The sequence below is a fragment of the Oncorhynchus masou genome, chromosome 11 (genome assembly GCF_036934945.1).
Source record: "Oncorhynchus masou masou isolate Uvic2021 chromosome 11, UVic_Omas_1.1, whole genome shotgun sequence".
NCBI classification, from domain to species: Eukaryota; Metazoa; Chordata; class Actinopteri; order Salmoniformes; family Salmonidae; genus Oncorhynchus; species Oncorhynchus masou.
In genome coordinates this window covers 30,334,342-30,357,908 of record NC_088222.1, presented here as the reverse complement: position 1 = coordinate 30,357,908, position 23,567 = coordinate 30,334,342, and the positions used below count along the sequence as shown (strand labels likewise).

The 23,567-nt window shown below is 41.0% G+C and overlaps 1 protein-coding gene and 1 long non-coding RNA gene across 2 annotated transcripts in view; one reads left to right on the top strand and one right to left on the bottom strand.

The window, feature by feature from the left end:
- The window catches only part of LOC135548492 (uncharacterized), a 34,885-nt gene extending 33,272 nt beyond the window's left edge, over positions 1–1,613 (bottom strand). The window contains exon 1 of the long non-coding RNA XR_010456834.1: positions 1,279–1,613. This is a non-coding gene — a long non-coding RNA (uncharacterized LOC135548492). The remainder of the gene's footprint in view (positions 1–1,278) is intronic.
- On the top strand, positions 817–23,481 carry si:dkey-125i10.3 (calphotin). The gene is made up of 10 exons (XM_064978155.1): positions 817–1,057; positions 14,623–14,658; positions 14,792–14,903; positions 15,097–15,237; positions 15,345–15,413; positions 17,493–17,555; positions 19,822–21,681; positions 21,948–22,010; positions 22,831–22,933; positions 23,073–23,481. The coding sequence occupies exons 2-10, from the start codon at positions 14,646–14,648 to the stop codon at positions 23,169–23,171; spliced, it is 2,523 nt and encodes an 840-aa protein (XP_064834227.1). The 5' UTR covers positions 817–1,057; positions 14,623–14,645; the 3' UTR covers positions 23,172–23,481.
- Positions 23,482–23,567: the final 86 nt, after the last annotated feature.

Genomic DNA, 23,567 nt, shown 5'->3' with positions numbered 1-23,567 from the left:
TAACTCAAGGCCATCAGACTGTTAAACAGCCACCACTAACATTGAGTGGCTGCTGCCAACACACTAACTCAACTCCAGCCACTTTAATAATGGGAATTGATGGGGAATGATGTAAAATATATCACTAGCCACTTTAAACAATGCTACCTATTATAATGTCTACATACCCTACATTATTCATCTCATATGTATACGTATATACTGTACTCTATATCATCTACTGCATCTTTATGTAATACATGTATCACTAGCCACTTTAACTATGCCACTTTGTTTACATACTCATCTCATATGTATATACTGTACTCGATACCAACTACTGTATCTTGCCTATGCTGCTCTGTACCATCACTCATTCATATATCTTTATGTACATATTCTTTATCCCCTTACACTTGTGTGTATATGACAGTAGTTTTGGAATTGTTAGTTAGATTACTAGTTGGTTATTACTACATTGTCTGAACTAGAAGCACAAGCATTTCGCTACATTCGCATTAACATCTGCTAACCATGTGTATGTGACAAATAAAATTTGATTTGATTTAGATGTCTGTGTTTTTTTGCCTTAACAAAAAATTAAAGTTAACATCTGTCTTATGTAACCAAACTTAACATATCATACTAATTTGAGTGTCCCGGAATTCTGTTTACTATGTTACATTTTATCTATGAGACCAGGCTGTGAAAGCAGGAATTAGTAAGAAAAAGTGTTGCCTCATGTTATGATCCGGTATTATCTGGTATCTCTTTGCCTCTCTAGGAATGTCTTTCAAACATACAAAGGAAGTAAGACATAAATAAAAAATGACAGTCACAATGCTCCCCTCTGCCCCACTCTGAGATCCCTGCATGGCATACTAGCATCCAGGGGTGGTACCTGTGGTGTGAGAGAGGGGGGGGGGGTCAAAAGCTATTTGTGTTGAATCTTAAGCTTGCGGTCTCAACCATCCCACAGTGAGAGGCATCTATGCTGTGTGAAAGGAGGACCTGACTTGCTTCAAACCCAGACCAGGTACTGCGGCACTGCTATCATCCACAGCACTGATTCCAACAGGTGAGTTCTGCCTGCCTTTAATCTTTTAGACAACAATCTGAAGACTTTATAAAATACTGGGAGGGAGAGATTATGCTGCTAATTTAGGCTGCTCTCACTGCAGAACATTCAAATGATTTACATATGCATACACATGATCTTTAAACTGATATTTATGTTGTTGCCTTTGCATTCCTTGAGAAACACTTTCAACAAGTTTCACTACAGGTCCTTAGACTTACCTTTGTTTTGGTGCTGCTAGTCTTGACCATCTGTAGAGTGTGAATAATCCATTACTCAGTGGAGAGTGTGTATAATGTGTGTGTGGATGCAGACACAGTTGCCCACAATGATTGGAGCGGCAAATGGAGAAGATATTTTACAACTGGTTATAGATTAATGTAAAATTTGGCAAATTTCCATTCTTTGGAGTAGATCACATGACTCTTCCAGCATCCTTGCTTTGTTGCAGTCATTGCAGATTGTAATAACAATGTTGGGGGTAAATGTGTAATTATTTCATTCATTACTGGAACTGATTTTGCCAAGTGCAACTGTGCTCTCTGTTTAGCAGCAGTGTCTCTGATCAGTTTAGCAGCTGTGGGAGGGGCGGTTCACCGGATCTTTTTTCTGCAGTTTTATTGAAGATCACTCCGCAACACACAAGCTGCAGCGTCGTTCAGCAGCAGATGACAGCCACTGTTTTGTCGTTCTCACTCACCTCTGTCATCAAATGGACTCAAGCTAGCCACATGTTCTGACAGAGCTCATACAACGATATCATACAACGATACATTTATCTCTCTTGGTTTCATACACGTCCTGACCAAACGTCCACAGCATGAAGGTAAACCGAGGGAGTTATTTCAGAACAGGGCACAATGCTTCAGGAAACAGTGCTTCGAAAGTGGAAAAGTAATTCAGCTAGCAAGGCATTGTTGTCATTTTCTAACAGGTGATGATCAGCAGAAATAAGGGAGTAACGTTAGTATCGCTCATAGTACTAAAGTAGATGTGAGTTTCTCTATTGAACAATCCCCGTGTACACAGCTAATAGCTAGCTAACGTTAGCTAAACCAAGTTAGTTAAAGTAGCTACTGTACTTAGTGCAACCCTACCTAAGTAACAGTACAGATGAAGATAAATAATTATCTGAACTACTGTACATCTGACTGTATAAATTATTGCTAAACAATTCCAGATTGGAACTGTTACTGTTAAAGTTCAAGTAATATTTTTTATTCTGGAAAAAACTGAAACAAGATCCTTTTTGAGGCAAACACACACACAGCTTTGGGTTGCTCATCTACAGCAGGAAGTGGTCCCCTGTCTGAGTGAGAAGGCAGTAGATATTATTTTCCAGTTTGGCACCACATACCTAAGTCAGGGTTCTCAACTCTGGTGTACCTAAAAAAAAAACAAGCACAGAAACATACCCAATTCTGAGCATGACCTCAGGGTTGCACTATCAAAAACTGAGCCCAGAAACTACATACTTGTTGAAAACTTCAACCAGCCACACACCTCATTGTGACTGCGTGTTTGTTTTCTGGTCTATATCTGTGTGATGTGATCAAAAGGTTTATTCCAGACAAAATAAGAAAATATTTATTGTATTTTAACAGCAACAGTTCTTACCTAGACCTTTTTTTCAGCAATACTTTGTACAGTAAGATGTACAGTAGGCCTGAATCTTTCAATGTACTGTTACTTAGGGTTACACTATCAAAAGCTGAGCCTGTGCGTTCTCTTATACATCTGTGTGAAGTGATCAATCAGTTTATTCCAGTTCAGAATTTAAATTATTTATTGTATATTAACAGCATTAGTTCCAACCTAGACAGATATGTAAGAGTTTTTTTAATGGGGAAAAATAAACATTAATTGCTCTTTATATGGGTATTTCATTGTTATTTGTTTTTGTCTATATTGCATTTGTTTTAGGCATAAGGGCAATTAAATGTACTGATATTTACGTATAGTTTTCATAAGCTTGTGTCCCAGGAAAGCACAGCATTTCTATTTTGGGTCCCAGGATGTAAAACGTTAAGAACCCCTGCTCTAGAGGCCTGTAATAATTGGTATGTTCATGTACATCTGTACATATTTGTTGTTACATAATTTTGTGGGTTTTGAATATGTTGGTTAAATGTGATGCCGATCATTCCTTTAGAGTCCCAGAATGCGGTAACACCAGTTGCTAGTGAAATGTTGGCCCATAAATTGTGTGTGAAGTCATGGTAAAAAGATGGATGACTGACAGAATCAAAGCTCTAGATCTTTTCCTTAGGGCTTTCAGCTCCACTGAGTAATCTAATATCTAAAAAACCTTCCTTACCCCTGGATACTTCAATTGGTGATTATACAGGAGAAAAAAGTAAAAGGAGCACTCTGTTTCTCAAGAAACAATCTGACCCTCCTCTGAGGCCTATAGTCGGTGCTAATAATAGCCTCACGGAACTCCTATCCCAATTTTTATATTTTTTTCATGAAGTTGGTTCCTTTCCTCACAGCTTTCTTTGGCGATACCACTTACGTGCTAAATATCCTTGAGAATGTCAAATATGAATCTAATGACATACTTACAAACATCCCCCATGCAGGAGGCCTAGAAGCCCTCTCCCACCATATACACGCCCTGAAGGTCTGCTGCCCACTTCTGGATTTATTTAGACTTGAACCAAAATGGCGTTAACTATTAACTCTTTTCAATATGCGATGGGAGCGGCAATTGTGCCAAATTATGTTAATTTGTTTATAGCTTTCTGGAAAAAATAAATTCATTAACAATGCTGTATCTAACACGTTATTTAATAATATTGTCCCGTGGCACAGATATATGGATGATATTCTGGTAGCCTGTAGGGGCACAGAGATTCACCCACCTGAGTAGATTTGTGTTGTATGCCAACTCCCCACTTTTTTGTTTCCTGAAGAGCATTGCACTTCCTATTTAACCCTTATTTTACCAGGTAAGTCAACTGAACACATTCTCATTTACAGCAATGACCTGAGGAATAATACAGGGGAGAGGAGGGGGAAGAATAAGCCAATTGGATTCTGGGGGTGATTTGGTGGCCATGATGGTCAGATTGGGAATTTAGCCAGGACACCGGGGTTAACACCCTTACTCTTACGATACGTGCCATGGGATCTTTTTTTAATTATGTTTTTTTAGGGGGTAGACCAGCTTTAATATTGCAGCTAGATTGTAGCGTCCATCAATGTAATTTCATAATTTCCAATCCACCATATATATATTTGTAAATATACAGAACCAGTCAAAAGTTTGGACTCGCCTACTCATTCAAGGGTTTTTCTTTATTTTTTTTTACAATTTTCTACATTGTAGAATAATATTGAAGACATCATTAAAACTATGAAAATTCCATGTGTTATATGCCGTAACCAAAAAAGTATTAAGCGAATCAAAATATATTTTATATTTGAGATTCTTCAAAGTAGCCACCCTTTGCCTTGATGACAGCTTTGCACATTCTTGGCATTCTCTTAACCAGCTTCACGAGGTAGTCACCTGGAATGCATTTCAATTAACATGTGTGCTTTGTTAAGTTAATTTGTGGAATGTCTTTCCTTAATGCGTTTGAGCCAGTCAGTTGTGTTGTGACAAGGTCGGGTTGGTATACAGGAGATGGCCCTATTTGGTAAAAGACCAAGTGTATATTATGGCAAGAACGGCTCAAATAAGCAAAAAGAAACGACAGTCCATCATTACTTTAAGACATGCAGAGGATAAGTTCATTAGAGTTACTAGCCTCAGAAATTGAAGCCTAAATAAATGCTTCACAGAGTTCAAGAAACAGACACATCTCAGAGGAGACTGTGAATCAGGCCTTCATGGTCGAATTGCTGCAAAGAAACCACTACTAAAGGACACAAATACAAAGAAGTTATTTCAACTTTATTTTTTCCAGGTAGGCCAGTTGAGAACAAGTTCTCATTTACAACTGCGACCTGGCCAAGATAAAGCAAAGCAGTGCAACAAAAATAACAGAGTTACACATGGGATAAACAAACGTACAGTCAATAACACAATAGACAAATATATGTACGGTGTGTGCAAATGTAGTAAGATTAGGCAATAAATAGGCCATAGAGGTAAAATAATTAACGTTTTGCATTAACACTGATAGATGTGCATTAAGTACTGCAGTCCGTCTCCTCCTCATGGACTTCACCAGATTTGCCAGTTCTTGCTGTGAGATATTACCCCACTCTTCCACCAAGGCACCTGCAAGTTCCCGGACATTTCTGGGGGGAATGACCCTAGCCCTCACCCTCTGATCCAAACAGGTCTCAGACATGCTCAATGGGATTTAGATCTGGGCTCTTCGCTGGCCATGGCAGAACACTGACATTCCTGTCTTGCAGGAAATCATGCACAGAACGAGCAGTATGGCTGGTGGCATTGTCATGCTGAAGGGTCATGTCAGGATGAGCCTGCAGGAAGGGTACCACATGCTGGAGGAGGATGTCTTCCCTGTACACACAGCGTTGAGATGCTGTGACACACCGTCCCAGACCATGACGGACCCTCCACCTCCAAATTGATCCCGCTCCGGAGTACAGGCCTCGGTGTAACGCTCATTACTTTGATGATAAACTCAAATCCGACCATCACCCCTGGTGAGACAAAACCGCGACTCGTCAGTGAAGAGCACTTTTTGCCATTCCTGTCTGGTCCAGCGGCGGTGGTTTTGTGCCCATAGGCAACATTGTTGCCGGTGATGTCTGGTGAGGACCTGCCTTAGAACAGGCCTACAAGCCCTCAGTCCAGCCTCTCTCAGCCTATTGCGGACAGTCTGAGCACAGATGGAGGGATTGTGCGTTCCTGGTGTGACTCGGGCAGTTGTTGTTGCCATCCTGTACCTGTCCCGCAGGTGTGATATTTGGATGTACTGATCCTGTGCAGGTGTTGTTACAAGTGGTCTGCCACTGCGAGGTCAGCTGTCCTGTCTCCCTGTAGCGCTGTCTTAGGCGTCTCTCAGTTTGGACATTGCAATTTATTTCCCTGGCCACATCTGCAATCCTCATGCCTCCTTGCAGCATGCCTAAGGCACGTTCACTCAGATGAGCAGGGACCCTGGGCATATTGCTTTTGGTATTTGTCAGAGTCAGTAGAAAGGCCTCTTTTAGTGTCCTAAGTTTTCAGAACTGTGATCTCAATTGCTTACCGTCTGTAAGCTGTTAGTGTCTTAACGACTGTTCCACTGGTGCATGTTCATTAATTGTTTATGGTTGATTGAACAAGCATGGGAAACTGTGTTTAAACCTTTTACAATGAAGATCTGTGAAGTTATTTGGATTTTTACGAATTATCTTTGAAAGACAGGGTCCTGAAAAGGGGACGTTTCTTTTTTTCTGAGTTTATATATACAGTGGGGAGAACAAGTATTTGATACACTGCCGGTTTTGCAGGTTTTCCTACTTACAAAGCATGTAGAGGTCTGTAATTTATCATAGGTACACTTCAACTGTGAGAGATGGAATCTAAAACAAAAATCCAGAAAATCACATTGTATGATTTTTAAGTAATTAATTTGCATTTTATTGCATGACATAATTATTTGATACATCAGAAAAGCATAACTTAATATTTGGTACAGAAACCTTTGTTTTCAATTACAGAGATCATACATTTCCTGTTGTTCTTGACCAGGTTTGCACACACTGCAGCAGGGATTTTGGCCCACTCCTCCATACAGACCTTCTCCAGATCCTTCAGGTTTCGGGGCTGTCGCTGGGCAATACGGACTTTCAGCTCCCTCCAAAGATTTTCTATTGGGTTCAGGTCTGGAGACTGGCTAGGCCACTACAGGACCTTGAGATGCTTCTTACGGAGCCACTCCTTAGTTACCCTGGTTGTGTGTTTCGGGTCATTGTCATGCTTGAAGACCCAGCCACGACTCTTCTGCAATGCTCTTACTGAGGGAAGGAGGTTGTTGGCCAAGATCTCGTGACATAATTGTGTCATAATTTATAGATCAGCAGGTAAGGGTGCTCTCGAGCGGCTAGATGTTCTTTACCATTCAGACATCAGGTTTGCCACCAATGCTCCTTATAGGACACATCACTGCACTCTATACTCCTCTGTAAACTGGTCATCTCTGTATACCCGTCGCAAGACCCACTGGTTGATGCTTATTTATAAGACCCTCCTAGGCCTCACTCCCCCTATCTACTGCCGCCCTCATCCTTTACATACAACACCCTTTCTGCCAGTCACATTCTGTTACAGGTCCCCAAAGCACACACATCCCTGGGTCGCTCGTCTTTTCAGTTCGCTGGAGCTAGCGACTGGAATGAGCTGCAACAAACCCTGAAACTGGACAGTTTTATCTCTTCATTCAAAGACTCAATCATGGACACTCTTACTGACAGTTGTGGCTGCTTTGTGTAATGTATTGTTGTCTCTACCTTCTTGCCCTTTGTGCTGTTGTCTGTGCCCAATAATGTTTGTACCATGTTTTGTGCTGCTACCATGTTGTGTTGCTACCATGCTGTGTTGTCATGTATTGCTGCCCTGCTATGTTGTTTGTACCATGTTTTGTGCTGCTACCATGTTGTGTTGCTACCATGCTGTGTTGTCATGTATTGCTGCCTTGCTATGTTGTTGTCTTTATGTCTCTCTTTATGTAGTGGTGTCTCTCTTGTCGTTATGTGTGGGTGTCTATGACTAGGGTGGCTGGAGTCTATGACAATTCTTAGGGCCTTCCTCTGACACCGCCTGGTAAAGAGGTCCTGGATGGCAGGAAGCTTGGACCCATTGATGTTCTGGGCCATTCGCACTACCCTCTGTAGTGCCTTGCGGTCGAAGGCTGAGCAGTTGCCATATCATGTAGTAGCCAATAAAGTGTTCAACAAATCAAAATATATTTGAGATTCTTCAAATAGCCACCATTTGCTTTGATGACAGCTCTGCACACTCTTGGCATTCTCTCAACCAGCTTCCCCAGGAATGCTTTTCCAACAGTCTTGAAAGAGTTCCCACATATGCTGAGCACTTGTTAACTGATTTTCCTTCACTCTGCGGTCCGACTCATCCCAAACCATCTCAATTTGGTTGAGGTCGGGGGATTGTGGAGGCCAGTTCATCTGATGCAGCACTCCATCACTCTCCTTCTTGGTCAAATAGCCCTTACACAGCCTGGAGATGTGTTGGGTCATTGACCTATTGAAACAAATGATAGTTCCACTAAGCCCAAACCAGATGGGATAGCGTATCGCTGCAGAATGCTGTGGTAGCCATGCTGATTAAGTGTGCCTTGAATTCTAAATACATCACAGGCAGTATCACCAGCAAAGCACCACCACACCATAACACCTCCTCCATTTATGGTGGGAAATGCACATGCGGAGATCATCTGTTCACCCACTCTGCATCTCACAAAGACTTGGCGTTTTGAACCAAAAATCTCAAATTTAGACTCCAGACCAAAAGACAAATTTCTACCGGTCTAATATCCATTGCTCGTGTTTCTTGGCTCAAGCAAGTCTCCTCTGAACAGTTAATGTTGAGATTTGTTTGTTACTAGAACTCTGTGATGCATTTATTTGGGCTGGTAAATGTTAAGAACTTATCCTTAGAGGTAACTATGGGTCTTCCATTCCTGTGGTGGTCCTCATGATAGCCAGTTTCATCATAGCGCTTGATGGGTTTTGCGACTGCACCTGAAGAAACTTTCAAAGTTCTTGAAATTTTCTGTATTGACTGTCCTTCATGTCTTAAAGTAATGACGGACTGTAATTTCTCTTGGCTTATTTGAGCTGTTCTTGCCATAATATGGACTTGGTCTTTTACCAAATAGCGCTGTCTTCTGTATACACCCCCTACCTTGTCATATGGTTACTATATGATTCCTTATGTGTTTAACAGTTTTGATGTCTTCATTATTATGTAGAAAATAGTAAAAAATAAAGAAAAAAACTGGAATGAGTAGGTGTTCTATAACTTCTGACCGGTAGTGCATATATATATATATAATATATATATATATAATATATATATAATATATATATATATAATATATATATAATATATATATATATATAATATATAGAGAAATGCCATGGTGGCCGCAGTGCAGTTTAGAAACACTGCTGGTCATTACACGGGATGCCAGGCCCACAATGATGACATTTATATCCATTTAACCAATTTCTTTATCAGACCCATTCTTCCTCACTAACACACTTGACACACATTGATTGTTGGTTAAGTTTTTGTACACATTCAGTGGCAATTTTAGCATGTACATCTTGGTGGGGCAAACAAAAACACATTTTGTTTTAGATGCATGCCAGCAAACCCATTACACAACACCAAACCATACATCAATTGAACTATATCAGTGGCAAACGGTGCCCACAAACTGTTAGGGCATACATAACTTCTTATGGCTGCAGGGGCAGTATTGAGTAGCTTGGATGAAAGGTGCCCAGAGTAAACAGCCTGCTCCAGTCCCAGTTACTAATATATGCATATTATTATTAGTATTGGACAGAAAACACTCTTTCAGTTTCTACAACTGTTTGAATGATGTCTGTGAGTATAACAGAACTCATATGGCAGGCAAAAACCTGAGGAGAAGTCCAAACAGGAAGTGAGAAATCTGAGGTTGGTAGGTTTTCAACACAGTTCCCATTGAAATCCCCTTGAGATATGAATGAAGTTGCACTTCCTAGGGCTTCCACTAGATGTCAACCGTCTATAGAAATTGGAATGCTTCTACTGTGTTGTGGGACTGGATAAGAACAGAATGAACAGGTGTCTGGCAGTCAGCCATTTTCTGGTCACGCGCATTCCACATGATAGCGACCTGCGTTCCGTTGCTCCTCAAGACCCAAAGGAATTCTCTGGTTGGAACTTTATTGAAGATATATGATAAAAACATCCTAATGATTGATTCTGTACTTAGTTTGAAATGTTTCTTCGACCTGTAATATAACTTTTTGAAGTTTTTGTCTGAAGTAACGCTCGACCAGAACGAGCATTTGGATATGTATACCAAACGCGCTAACAAAAGGAGGTATTTGGACATAAATAACTGACATTATCGAACAAAACAAACATGTATTGTGGATCTGGGATTCCTGGGAGTGCATTCTGATGAAGATCAACAAAGGTAAGGGAACATTTATCATGTCATTTCTGGTTTCTGTTGACTCCAACATGGCGGCTAATTTGACTTGTTCTGAGCGCCATCTCAGATTATTGCATGGTTTGCTTTTTCCATAAAGTTTAAAAAAAAATCTGACACAGAGGTGGCATAAAGGAGAGGTATATCTATAATTCCATGTGTATAACTTGTATTATCATCTACATTTATGATGAGCATTTCTGTTGAATCGGTGGCTATGCAAAATCACTGGATGTTTTTGGAACTAGTGAATGTAAAGCACCTATGTAAACTCAGATTTTGATATAAATATGAACTTTATCAAACAAAACATATATGTATTGTGTAACATGAAGTCCTATGAGTGTCATCTGATGAAGATCATCAAAGGTTAGTGATTCATTTTATCTCTATTTGTGCTTTTTGTGACTCCTCTCTTTGGCTGGAAAAATGGCTGTGTTTTTCTATGACTTGGCTCTTACCTAACATAATCGTTTGTGGTGCTTTCGCCGTAAAGCCTATTTGAAATCAGACACTGTGGTGGGATTAACAACAAGACTACCTTTAAAACGGTATAAGATACATGTATGTTTGAGGAATTTTAATTATGAGATTTCTGTTTTGAATTTGGCGCCCTGCACTTTCACTGGCTGTTGTCATATCATCCCGTTAACGGGATTGCAGCCCAAAGAGGATAAGCAGTGTCCCAACAGCAGTCCCAACACCTTAACACTGCTACACCTGGCTATCAGCAGAGCCTTGTCTGGCAGGGAAATAGTTCATCCAGACTCATTTACTGCCTTTTAAAAAAAACATAGCTGATATGGCACAATTTGTTATAAGGGGACGTTGAGCAGATGTGAGGCAATCCTTAATTTCCATTAAGACATTAATGAGCGAGCTAGGACGAACTTAGTCATGAGTCATCAGGCCAGGTAGTCCTGAGGCATGATCCCAGGGCTCAGGTCCTCCGGGAGGGGAAGGAGAGGGTGAGAGAGAGAATTAGAGGGAGCATACTTAAATTCACACATGGCACCGGGTAAGAAAGGATAAATACTCTAGATATAACAGACTGACCCTAGCTCCCCGACACATAAACTACTGCAGCATAAATACTGGAGGCTGAGACAGGAGGGGTTGGGAGACACTGTGGCCCTGTCTGACGATACCCCCGGACAGGGCCAACCAGGCAGGATATAACCCCAGTATACAGATATCCCTGGCATATTACATAATTTATACAGCGGCATACAAGACAACAAGCATACCTTGTTGTGCTGTGCTCACATGAACAGGGAGGTGGCGCAGCGATCCTTCATGGGCAAATTTTGTCATCAAAGTCTGGCCTTCTCTAGATTTATGGTGCTTTCAAGACAACTGGGAACACTGGAGAAAAAAAACAAGGTTGAATCATGACGTCAGTGATCTTCAGATCGGAGCTTTAGAAAGAGGCCGGCGTTCCCGTCTTGCAATTCCGAGTTGGATGACCGTTCAAAATGTATTTTACCAGTCTGAGCTTGTTTTTATCAGAGTTCCCAGTTATCCTGAACTCACCAAAATCATATTTCCCAGTTCTGAGTTTCCTGTTGTTTGAGCAAGGCAGAAGTCATGCTGGATAGACACCATGGCGAATGTTGAATGTGTATCCTTTTAAGCTTGGAAAATAGACCCTTAAACACAGACTTGGGACCACACATCCACTCCACTGAATAGCAGGCTAGTGATTACTTTGCAATGCTTGCAGTTAGCCACTGATTCCTTCCAAACCACTCATTGTTGAATTTGCAATTTCCAACTTGTTTATGTCCAATGGCCTATGAGCACAAATACTTTACGTCTATCATTTCTCTTCATTATTTCTCTTCGTATGGCAAGGATTAAAACGTATTTGCCAGTAAATTGTCGACTTCATTCATGATGATGACTGCTAGCTTGCAAGCTAAGATTTTGAAAGTATGATGTTGTCCAATCAAAGCTGCTGTAGATATAACGTGATTTGACATTTTACCTGTGCTCAATGACCGTGTGCCTTTTTGGATGGGCACTTCTAATGTAACTCTATGGCAGCACCCCAGGGGATTGAATTTTTTAGCTCTACCCTTAAATTTGGTGGTGTCGTAGTGGGACAGAACACTGAGCTAGTCACGGCACAACTAGAGAACATTACCAACTCCTACGCTCCGTATTTTACGCTGGCTGCCCCACCACCACAGAAAGCACTGAGCTAGGCTGGAGCTGCCTTCGTCAATAAAGCAAAAAAGAGACCAAGTGTGTATGCGGCTTTATTAACTCTATTATTATTTTATTTTTTTAAATTACAAACTGATACGTGACACGTAAGGATCGGACCCTTTTTTTCAATTTTTGCCTAAAATGTCATACCCAAATCTAACTGCCTGTAGCTAAGAATCTGAAGCAAGGATATGTATATTATTGATACCATTTGAAAGGAAATGCTTTGAAGTTTGTGGAAATGTGAAATGAATGTAGGAGAATATAACACATTAGTTCTGGTAAAAAATAATGCAAAGAAAAAAACATGTACTATTCCAGGTTAGGCACAATTTAGATTTTGGCCACTAGATGGCAGCAGTGTATGTGCAAAGTTTTAGACTGATTCAATGAACTGTTCAAAACTGGCCAAATGTGCCTAATTGGTTTATTAATACATTTTCAAGTTAACTGTGCACTCCTCAAACAATAGCATGGTATTATTTCACTATAGCTACTGTAAATTTGACCGTGCAGTTAGATTATCACGAATTTAAGCTTTCTTCCCATATGTCTATGTCCTGGGAAATGTTCTTGTTACTTTTTTTAAGGGGTGGATCATCTTTAATATATCAGATAAATTGTTGCTTCCATCAATGTAATTGTAGCATCATTTCCAATCCCCTATATTTATACACATTTTACAGACACAATCTATTTTAAAATAGTTATATTCTCTTTGTTTTTAGTCCTTCCTCTATTTCTGATGTCCATCCAGTTTGTTCTATTTGTAATGTTTCACAACATTTCTGAACCTATATACATTTTACAGATCTTGTATGTTTTACATTGGTTATCTTATATGGACAGTACCAAAATAAATCTATATCCACAGTAAAACAAGTCCTATATTGACATAACCTGAAAGGCCGCTCGGCAAGGCAGAAGCCACTGCTCCAAATCCACCATAAAAAAAGCCAGACTACGGTTTGCAACTGCACATGGGGACAAAGATCGTACTTTTTGGAGAAATGTCCTCTGGTCTGATGAAACAAAAATAGAACTGTTTGGCCATAATGACCATCGTTATGTTAGGAGGAAAAAGGGGAGGCTTGCAAGCCGGAGAACACCATCCCAACTGTGAAGCACGGGGGTGGCAGCATCATGATGTGGGGGTGCTTTGCTGCAGGAGAGACTGGTGCACTTTACAAAATAGATAGCATCATGAGGAAGGACAATTATGTGAACATATTGAAGCAACATCTCAAGACATCAGTCAGGAAGTTAAAGCTTGGTCGCAAATGGGTCTTCCAAATGGACAATCACCCCAAGCATACTTCCAAAGTTGTGGCAAAATGGCTTAAGGACAACAATGTCAAGGTATTGGAGTGGCTATCACAAAGCTCTGACCACAACCACAATCCATAGAAAAATTGTGGGCAGAACTGAAAAAGCGTGTGTGAGCAAGGAGGCCTACAAACCTGACTCAGTTACACCAGCTCTGTCAGGAGGAATGGGCCAAAATTCACCCAACTTTTTGTGGGAAGCTTGTGGAAGGCAACCAGAAACGTTTCACTCAAATTAAACAATTTAAAGGCAATGCTACCAAATATGAATTGAGTGTATGTAAACGTCTGACCCACTGGGAATGTGATGAAATAAATAAAAGCTGAAATAAATAATAAATTCTACTATTATTCTGACATTTCAGATTCTTAAAATAAAGTGGTGATCCTAACTGACCTAATACAGAGCATTTTTACTAGGATTAAATGTCAGGAATTGTGAAAAACTGAGTTTAAATGTATTTGGCTAAGGTGTATCTAAACTTCCGACTTCAACTGTAGGTGCCTCCCACTATTTTCTTTCTCAAGGCTCTGATGAAGGTGATTAAGGCCGAAACTCAAGCATATTGTTTGTTTGTCCAGTCAATAAATCGATTCGATTTACGCAGTACCAGTGTGCTCCTTTTTCTTTGTTCTCCCGGATAGTCACCAGTTGAAGTATCCTGGGGGAAGGAATGTTTTTTTGGATTTTCAAGTCCTTCAGTCTAGCAACTAATTCCCCTTTTTTGTTTAAGCTGGGCTGAAGTGCCTTTGGTTATGCCTTTTTCTAATGCAATATATATTTTTTACATACAGACTTCTGTTCTGTACATACTATGATCCCCACACAATTAAATCAAATCAAATTTCAAATCAAATTACCCAACAACCGTGTTCTTTGTTTCAATAGGAAGCAGAGACTTGGACTGGACCATGGCCACCAAGGGTGTGTTGACCTACATAATAACTCTGTAACTAAACACTATATAAAACATCACTGCTCCATCATGAGCAATTGTGGTATATCAAAACACAGAATAATATAAAGTGTATGTGTAATGTGTGTGTGTGTGTTGTAGAAGTTAACAGAGCACAGGTGGTTAGAACCATGAAGATGCGTACTTCTCTCAAGGGAGACGGCAGCTGGATCCGTAGAGTGACAGACCCAGATGAAGAAGAGGGAAAACCACGGTAACCCATTCCAAACCAAAATCCACCCACTTGATGTTTTAGGAGACAATGGAGGCACATTTATCTTTGTCTAAGACATTAATGATTTATCTAAAGCGTTAATTGCAATTAACAATTGAGTCAGATTTTATATTTATGGCGCTAGTCTATTTGGAACTAACATTCCACAACCCCACTATTTTCTTCTCTCAAGTAAGCCAGAACTTCCAAAGAAACCCACTGGTCTCTTTTCAGCTGAATCCAGCCCTGTTACCTCTCTTGCTCCATGCAACCCCTACAGTCCTACAGTAACACCAGATGTTGACCCACTGACCCCTGAGGAAATCACCAAATGGTAAGAGGGAAATTACCTTTGACTGTGCATGCAATGAATCAGTATTGGACAGTTATTAAAGTGTAATAACATGTCATAACTTAATTACCTCTTCTTCTCTTCTGTAGGTCATTGACATCTAGCAGGGTCAGACCCCTGGCAAAGTCCTATGTCCTCTCAGCAGCTAAGAAATTTGAGTGGGTGTTTGTGTTTTAGTGTAGTGTTTAATTTTGATTTGTATGTATAATTACACAATATATATATTTTTTAGATCTACCCATAAAACTCAGTAGCTGAGTCTTTTTACTTGTAAAATATAAATAGCATATTGTTTATCTCTTCCCAGTATCATTGTGGAATCATGTAGTAACCCAAAAAGTGTTCAACAAATCAAACCAGATGGGATGGCGTATCGCTGCAGAATGCTGTGGTAGCAATGCTGCTTAAGTGTGCCTTGAATTCTTAGAACTTCTTATGGGCAGGTGGGACGGTAGCTTCCCACCTAGCCAACATCCGGTGAAATTGCAGAGAGCTAAATTCGAACTACAGAATTATAAATATTTAACTTTCATAAAATCACAAGTGTAATACATCAAAATCAAGCTTAACGTCTTGTTAATCCAGCCGCTGTGTCAGATTTCAAAAAGGCTTTATGGCGAAAGCACACCATACGATTATCTGAGGACAGTGCCCTGCATACAAAAGCATGAAAAACATATTTCAACCAGGAAGGTGCGCCACGAAAGTCGGAAATAGCGATATAATAAATAGCTTACCTTAGGTACCCTAATACGTAACAAAACTATACAATTTAAGACGGAGAATCGTTATTGTCTTTACCGGAGAAAAATACCAAAGAACGCTCTCTCTTCCATGCGCTTGGAAACTGTACAGCCGAAATGGGAGCCAACTTGAAAATTCTGGCAAATTTTTCCAAAAACCAGCATAAAACTCTTTCTTGAGACTGTTGCCATCTAGTGGAAGCCCTAGGAACTGCAATCTGGGAGGATTTCGCCTTATAATAAAAGTGACAGCCATTGAAAACATTGGTAGGATGATTTTTTGTTTGTTTTTGGGATGGTTTGTCCTCTGGGTTTTGCCATATCAGTTCTGTTATACTCACAGACATCATTTTAAGTTTTAGAAACATTAGAATGTTTTCTATCCAAATCTACCAATTTATATGCATATCCTAGCTTCTGGGCCTGATTAACAGGGAGTTTACTTTGGGCACGCTTTTCATCCGGACGTGAAAATACTGCCCCCTACCCAAGAGAGGTTAATAAATCACAGACAGTGTCACCAGCAAAGCTCCGCCACACCATAACACCACCTCCATGCTTTCCGGTGGGAAATACACATGCAGAAATATTCTGTTCACCCACACAGCGTCTCACAAAGACACGGTGGTTAGAACCAAAACTCTCAAATTTGTACTCCAGACCAAAGGACAAAATTCTACCAGTCTAATGTGCATTGCTCGTGTTTCTTGATCTAAGCAAGTCTGTTCTTCTTATTGGTGTCCTTAAGTAGTGGTTTCTTTGCAGCGATTCGACCATGAAGGCCTGATTCACACAGTCTCCTCTGAAGAGTTGATGTTGAGTTGTGAAGCATTTATTTGGGCTGCAATGTCTGAGGCTGGTAACTCTAATGAACTTATTCTCTGCAGCAGAGGTAACTCTGGGTCTTCTATTCCTGTGGCGGCCCTCATGATAGCCAGTTACATCATAGCGCTTGATGGTTTTGCGACTGCACTTGAAGAAACTTTGCGAAATTTTGCGTATTGACTGACCTTCATGTCTTAAAGTAATGATGGCTTGTCGTTTCTCTTTGCTTGTTTGAGCTGTTCTTGCCACAATGTGGACTTAGTCTTTTACCAAATAGGGTTATCTTCTGTATACCCCCCTACCTTGTCACAACACAACTGATTGGCTCAAATGCATTAAGAAGGAAAGAAATTGCACAAATGACCTTTTAAGAAGGCACACCTGTTAATTGAAATGCATTCCAGGTGGTTACCTCGTGAAGCTGGTTGAGAGAATGCGAAGAGTGTTCAAGGGTGTCAAGGCAACGGGTGGCTATTTGAAGAATCAAATATAAAATATATTTCGATTTGTTTAACACTTTTTTTGATGTCTTCAATATTATTCTACAATGTAGAAAATAGTAAAAAATAAAGAAAAACCCTTGCATGAGTAGGTGTTCTAAAACTTTTGTTTTAGTTTAGTTCCTTCATGCAAGTTATCTTAGGGTATGTCTTTTCTCTTATCTTTTAGATCTCTGGATTCCCCAACGAGCCCCCCACCATTCAAAATCAGCCAGTCACATTTCCCTAGAAGGTAATATTTTCCTGATAGAAAACATACTCTCTCTCGCTCTCTCTCTCTGAAATTGCATCCACTCCGACTGAGTATCCTTCCATCACCCTGGGACATAACATCAACTTATCTCTAGCACTTTACACTCGTACCTGTATAGAGGTCGAAAATGGTAGATTTGGACACTGATAAGTTCCTAATTTGGAAAACAGTGGCTGTACAGTAACATACTATTCATGACATCAGAGCCCAGGGTCTCTCATCCCTCCCGCTAATTGGGCAACTTTTGCAAATGTTTTGTCTGAGTGGGGAAAATTCTTTAATTTACGAGGACTCAATGTATTTTGAAAGATGAGACGTTGAGATAATACATCCTGCTTTGATATCATACAAGCAAGCCAAACACCCGTGAGTCCAAATGTGCACTTCACATTTCCATATGATATATGATCACTATGTTTTGACGTATAGTTACAAGGTGACATGGCATTATACCCTGGTTTGTCCTTAACAGATTCAGCCTATGTTTATTGTATTGTGAAGAAAATGTTAAGCGGACCACACATCTAAATGCACATGAGTTATGACTCCATTCTATGCGCACCAAAATTATGCCCAGGAGACTGAACGGACAGCTGATCGTCCTTGCAGTGGCAGACCACTTGTAACAACACCTGCACAGGATCGGTACATCCGAACATCACACCTGCGGGACAGGTACAGGATGGCAACAACAACTGCCCGAGTTACACCAGGAACGCACAATCCCTCCATCAGTGCTCAGACTGTCCGCAATAGGCTGAGAGATGCTGGACTGAGGGCTTGTAGGCCTGTTGTAAAGGCAGGTCCTCACCAGACATCACCGCGAACAACGTCACCTATGGGCACAAACCCACCGTCGCTGGACCAGACAGTACTGGCAAAAAGTGCTCTTCACTGACGAGTCACGGTTTTGTCTCACCAGGGGTGATGGTTGGATTCGTGTTTATCTTTGAAGGAATGAGCGTTACACCGGAGGCCTGTACTCTGGAGCGGGATCGATTTGGAGGTGGAGGGTCCGTCATGGTCTGGGGCGGTGTGTCACAGCATCATTGGACTGAGCTTGTTGTCATTGCATGCAGTCTCAACGCTGTGCATTACAGGGAATACATCCTCCTCCCTCATGTGGTACCCTTCCTGCAAGCTCATCCTGACATTACCCTCTAGCATGACAATGCCACCAGCCATACTGCTTGTTCTGTGCATGATGTCCTGCAAGACAGGAATGTCAGTGTTCTGCAAAGGCCAGCGAAGAGCCCGGATCTCAATCCCATTGAGCACGTCTGGGACCTGTTGAATCGGAGGGTGTCCGGGAACTTGCAGGCGACTTGGTGGAAGAGTGGGGTAAAATCTTACAGCAAGAACGGGCAAATATGGTGCAGTCCATGAGGAGGAGCTGCACTGCAGTACTTAATTCAGCTGTTGGCCACACCAGATACTGACTGTTACTGTTGATTTTGAGCCCCCCACATGTCTGTGGAACTTGTTCAGTTTTTGTCTCAGTTGCTGAATCTTATGTTCATGAAAATATTTACACATGTTAAGTTTGCTGAAAATAAACACAGTTGACAGTTGACAGTGCTGAGTTTAGTTGAAGACTCAATCTTTAAGTCATGAAAGTGCATTGAAATGACTTATGAACTGTGCACACTATGGAGAGGTGTGGCCACCAATTAGACCTCTCACTCAAACTCTTGTAATTGTTTTGTCTTATGTTGCACCTACCCTAAATTTCCCAATAATATTCTTATCATGTTACTGAATGTATCCAGAGTATTTTCAGATTTCGTTATCATCAAATGCGGCTAAAAATACAATAAATGTAAAATGCACATGTAATGTTTGGATTCAGTCTTGTGTCAGGTTAACTGTTGTGTCCTCACCTTTAGCCTAATAATCTTGCCATAATCTCCCTTTGAATTGCTACCATGGTTATGTATATAATTTCCATATTTTTCCTGTATTATTTTTTTCAATCTAGCACTATCCATATAGGCCATTTCCCAGGGGGGTAAGGGGTTAATGTATTCACTATGAAGTAGCCAAGCACATCCCCAGCTCCATTAAAATGAATGTTACCTTTTGTTTTATGCAAGAATAGATTTTGTGCACATTTAGAATATAATTGAGGAGAAATATAGATAGCAGGTGCTGTTGTTCACCCTGACAGAAGTAGTATAATGGGTGCTTCAATCAGTTACTGCCATAAAGCGTATTTAAGTGCTAATTCTGTGTGACTGATTTACAGTAGGCCTGAAGAGTTGTCAGAAGCTGTGGAGGAGTCGGACCCACCAACAGCAGAATCAAAAGACAAATCTCTTGGGAAACCTGTGGAACAACCTGCAGTGGAGGAATCTGTAGATGCACCTGCTGACCAACCAGAGGCAGCAGAGCCCTCTGAGACAACGACTGAGGAACCTGCATCTGTGGAAGAAGCTGTTGGAGAACTCATCGCAAAACTCACTGCAGAACCCACCGTGGGACCCACAGTGGAACCAGCAAGTGAAATCCAATCAGAAGAGGCTGCTGTAGAATCAGTCTTAGAACTTGTAGTGAAACCTGTTGACAGTGTTTCTGAAGAACCTGCAGTTAGGCCAGCGGCTGTGGAGGCAATTGAACTTGTAGTTGAGCCTGTGGCTACAGTTAAACCTGTAGTTGAGCCTGTGGCTGCAGTTAAACCTGTAGTTGAGCATGTGGCTACAGTTAAACCTGTAGTTGAGCCTGTGGCTGCAGTTAAACCTGATGTTGAGCCCGTGGCTGCAGTTAAACCTGTAGTTGAGCCTGTGGCTGCAGTTAAACCTGTAGTTGAGCCTGTGGCTGCAGTTAAACCTGTAGTTGAGCCCGTGGCTGCAGTTAAACCTGTAGTTGAGCCTGTGGCTGCAGTTAAACCTGTAGTTGAGCCCGTGGCTGCAGTTAAACCTGTAGTTGAGCCCGTGGCTGCAGTTAAACCTGTAGTTGAGCCCGTGGCTGCAGTTAAACCTGTAGTTGAGCCCGTGGCTGCAGTTAAACCTGTAGTTGAGCCCGTGGCTGCAGTTAAACCTGTAGTTGAGCCCGTGGCTGCAGTTAAGCCTGTAGTTGAGCCTGTGGCTGCAGTTAAGCCTGTAGTTGAGCCTGTGGCTGCAGTTAAGCCTGTAGTTGAGCCTGTGGCTGCAGTTAAACCTGTAGTTGAGCCCGTGGCTGCAGTTAAACCTGTAGTTGAGCCCGTGGCTGCAGTTCAACCTGTAGTTGAGCCCGTGGCTGCAGTTAAGCCTGTAGTTGAGCCTGTGGCTGCAGTTAAGCCTGTAGTTGAGCCCGTGGCTGCAGTTAAACCTGTAGTTGAGCTTGTGGCTACAGTTAAGCCTGTAGTTGAGCCTGTGGCTGCAGTTAAACCTGTAGTTGAGCCTGTGGCTACAGTTAAACCTGTAGTTGAGCCTGTGGCTGCAGTTAAACCTGTAGTTGAGCCTGTGGCTGCAGTTAAACCTGTAGTTGATCCTGTGGCTGCAGTTAAACCTGTAGTTGAGCCTGTGGCTGCAGTTAAACCTGTAGTTGAGCCTGTGGCTGCAGTTAAACCTGTAGTTGAGCCCGTGGCTGCAGTTAAACCTGTAGCTGCAGTTAAACCTGTAGTTGAGCCCGTGGCTGCAGTTAAACCTGTAGTTGAGCCCGTGGCTGCAGTTAAACCTGTAGTTGAGCCTGTGGCTGCAGTTAAACCTGTAGTTGAGCCTGTGGCTGCAGTTAAACCTGTAGTTGAGCCTGTGGCTGCAGTTAAACCTGTAGTTGAGCCTGTGGCTGCAGCTAAACCTGTAGTTGAGCCTGTGGCTGCAATTAAACCTGTAGTTGAGCCTGTGGCTGCAGTTAAACCTGTAGTTGAGCCTGTGGCTGCAGTTAAATCTGTAGTTGAGCCTGTGGCTGCAGTTAAACCTGTAGTTGAGGAGTCAACATCTGAACGCATCATCGAAGCTGAAGCTGTGGCTGAAGCAGCTGTTGAAGTTGTTCAGGAATTATCAGCTGCTATTGAACTTGAGGAGGCATTAGACGTGGAGCTTCCTGCTGCTGAAGTCGTGGCAGATGATATAATAGCACCTGCATCAGAACCTACACCATCCCCTTGTGGGGGTCAGGTTCCATCACTGTGAGTCTGCCCTCATATTAAGTTGTCCTAATCTTTTCCTACTAGAGACAATACAATTATTTTAAAGTAATTTGAGCAGATAAGTTAATCAGTACAGTAAACAAGCACACATTTCAAATGTACATTTACCCTTTAGGTTATTCGACACGTGCATGCATACATTCAATACATGCAGTAGTAATGCAGTAAGACACCCGCATGGTATGTACATTTTCTACATTTGGGCAGTGCAATTTCAGTGTCTATTTGTTTCTGTACTGTTTCAGCATTCAGCAACAGGAGGATGCTGAACCACAGCATCAGATAATCCATGACTTTCGTCACACCAAGTAAGTGTTGTCATTCTGTCCATGTTCAGACTATAGTAGGCCTAAAAGGAACACACCTTTACTATGAGTAAGGGGAAGACAGTTTTTTTTAATATTACACCAATAATTACACCAGCATAATACTACACATTGCAGGATGCACATTTCTCCTCATAAAAGTACAGTGGTGTAAAGTACTTAAGTAAAAATACTTTAAAGTACTACTTAAGTGTTTTTTGGGGTATCTGTACTTAACTTTTTATATTTTTGACTACTTTTACTTTTACCTCACTACATTCGTTAAGAAAATATTTTACTTTTTACTCCACACATTTTCCCTGACACCGAAAAATACTCGTTACATTTTCAATGCTTAGCAGGACAGGATAATAGTCAAATTCAAGCACTTATCAACCGAACATCCCTGGTCATCCCTACTGCCTCTGATATGGCAGACTCACTAAACACAAATGCTTCAATTGTAAAAAAATGTCTGAGTATTGGAGTGTGCTCGTGGCTTTCTGTAAATTAAAAAAAAAACAAGACAATGGTGCCATCTGGTTTTTTAATATAAGGATTTTGAATCTATTTATACCTTTACTCAAGTAGAACTTTACTGGGTGACTTTTACGTGAGTCATTTTCTATTAAGGTATTTTTACTTTTACTCAAGTATGACAGTTGGGTACTTTTTCCACCACTAAAAGTAAACATATTTTTTGCCAATTATTAACAATCGAGTCTGTTTTAGCCATTCCAAAGGTTATAGTGTATTTTCTATACTTAAGAAAGGGATGTTTTGACCGTACTCAATATTGATGAACTTCCCCTCTCCCCTGCAGGGATGGCAAAGCCATTTGTTCATACTGTGACAAGCCAATTGATGGAAATGTCAAGATCACAATCAATTACCCACAAATCTACAGCCACCCAGACTGTTTTAAGGTACAGCACCCCAACCCTTGTCCAGACACCTCATTGTTAAAAAAAATCAGTGAACTGAACATTATGACACTTGTTTTTGGGTGATATGTTAGTACTCTTTCTCTCTCTCCATACTGAGGAGAATATTTCCTTTTTTCAGTGCGGATTGTGCAGTAAGGCCTTGGGGGACATGACGACCTCCATGTTCGTGCATGGGAGCGTGATCCACTGTGATGGCTGCTTTATTAAAACCATGTAGGCCCCAGGGCTTCTCATCACCTTGACACAGAGGGCACAACAGTGTCATCCCTGGAACATCCCTGTCACCAACACAACCATTTTGACAGATTACTTGCTAACACTGTTCAATTTCTTTTTGTAAGATGTTATAATTCCAGAGTTATCATAAATTTTCCTTCCCTGACACTGAATGCCATTCTTTTGTGAATGTAAGACTTTTTTTCTGTAAACAAATAATTATTTTTTTCCCCATTTTTATTGTGTTTTCACCATGTGGAGGGCATGTATATCTTTAATGAGAAAAAATATATAAATGATTTATGACCGTTTCCATAATTTGTCAATAATTAACATCTAATAACATTTGTCTTGTTTGTTGTTGTGCATTATATTACCCATGTGGACAACCTCACTG

Bases quoted from the DNA above. Each gene is read 5' to 3' on its own strand.
- si:dkey-125i10.3 (XM_064978155.1), top strand. The intron at 14,904-15,096 runs GTAACCCATTCC...TCTTCTCTCAAG, and splicing joins GAAGAAGAGGGAAAACCACG to TAAGCCAGAACTTCCAAAGA. The intron at 22,934-23,072 runs GTACAGCACCCC...TCCTTTTTTCAG, and splicing joins GCCACCCAGACTGTTTTAAG to TGCGGATTGTGCAGTAAGGC.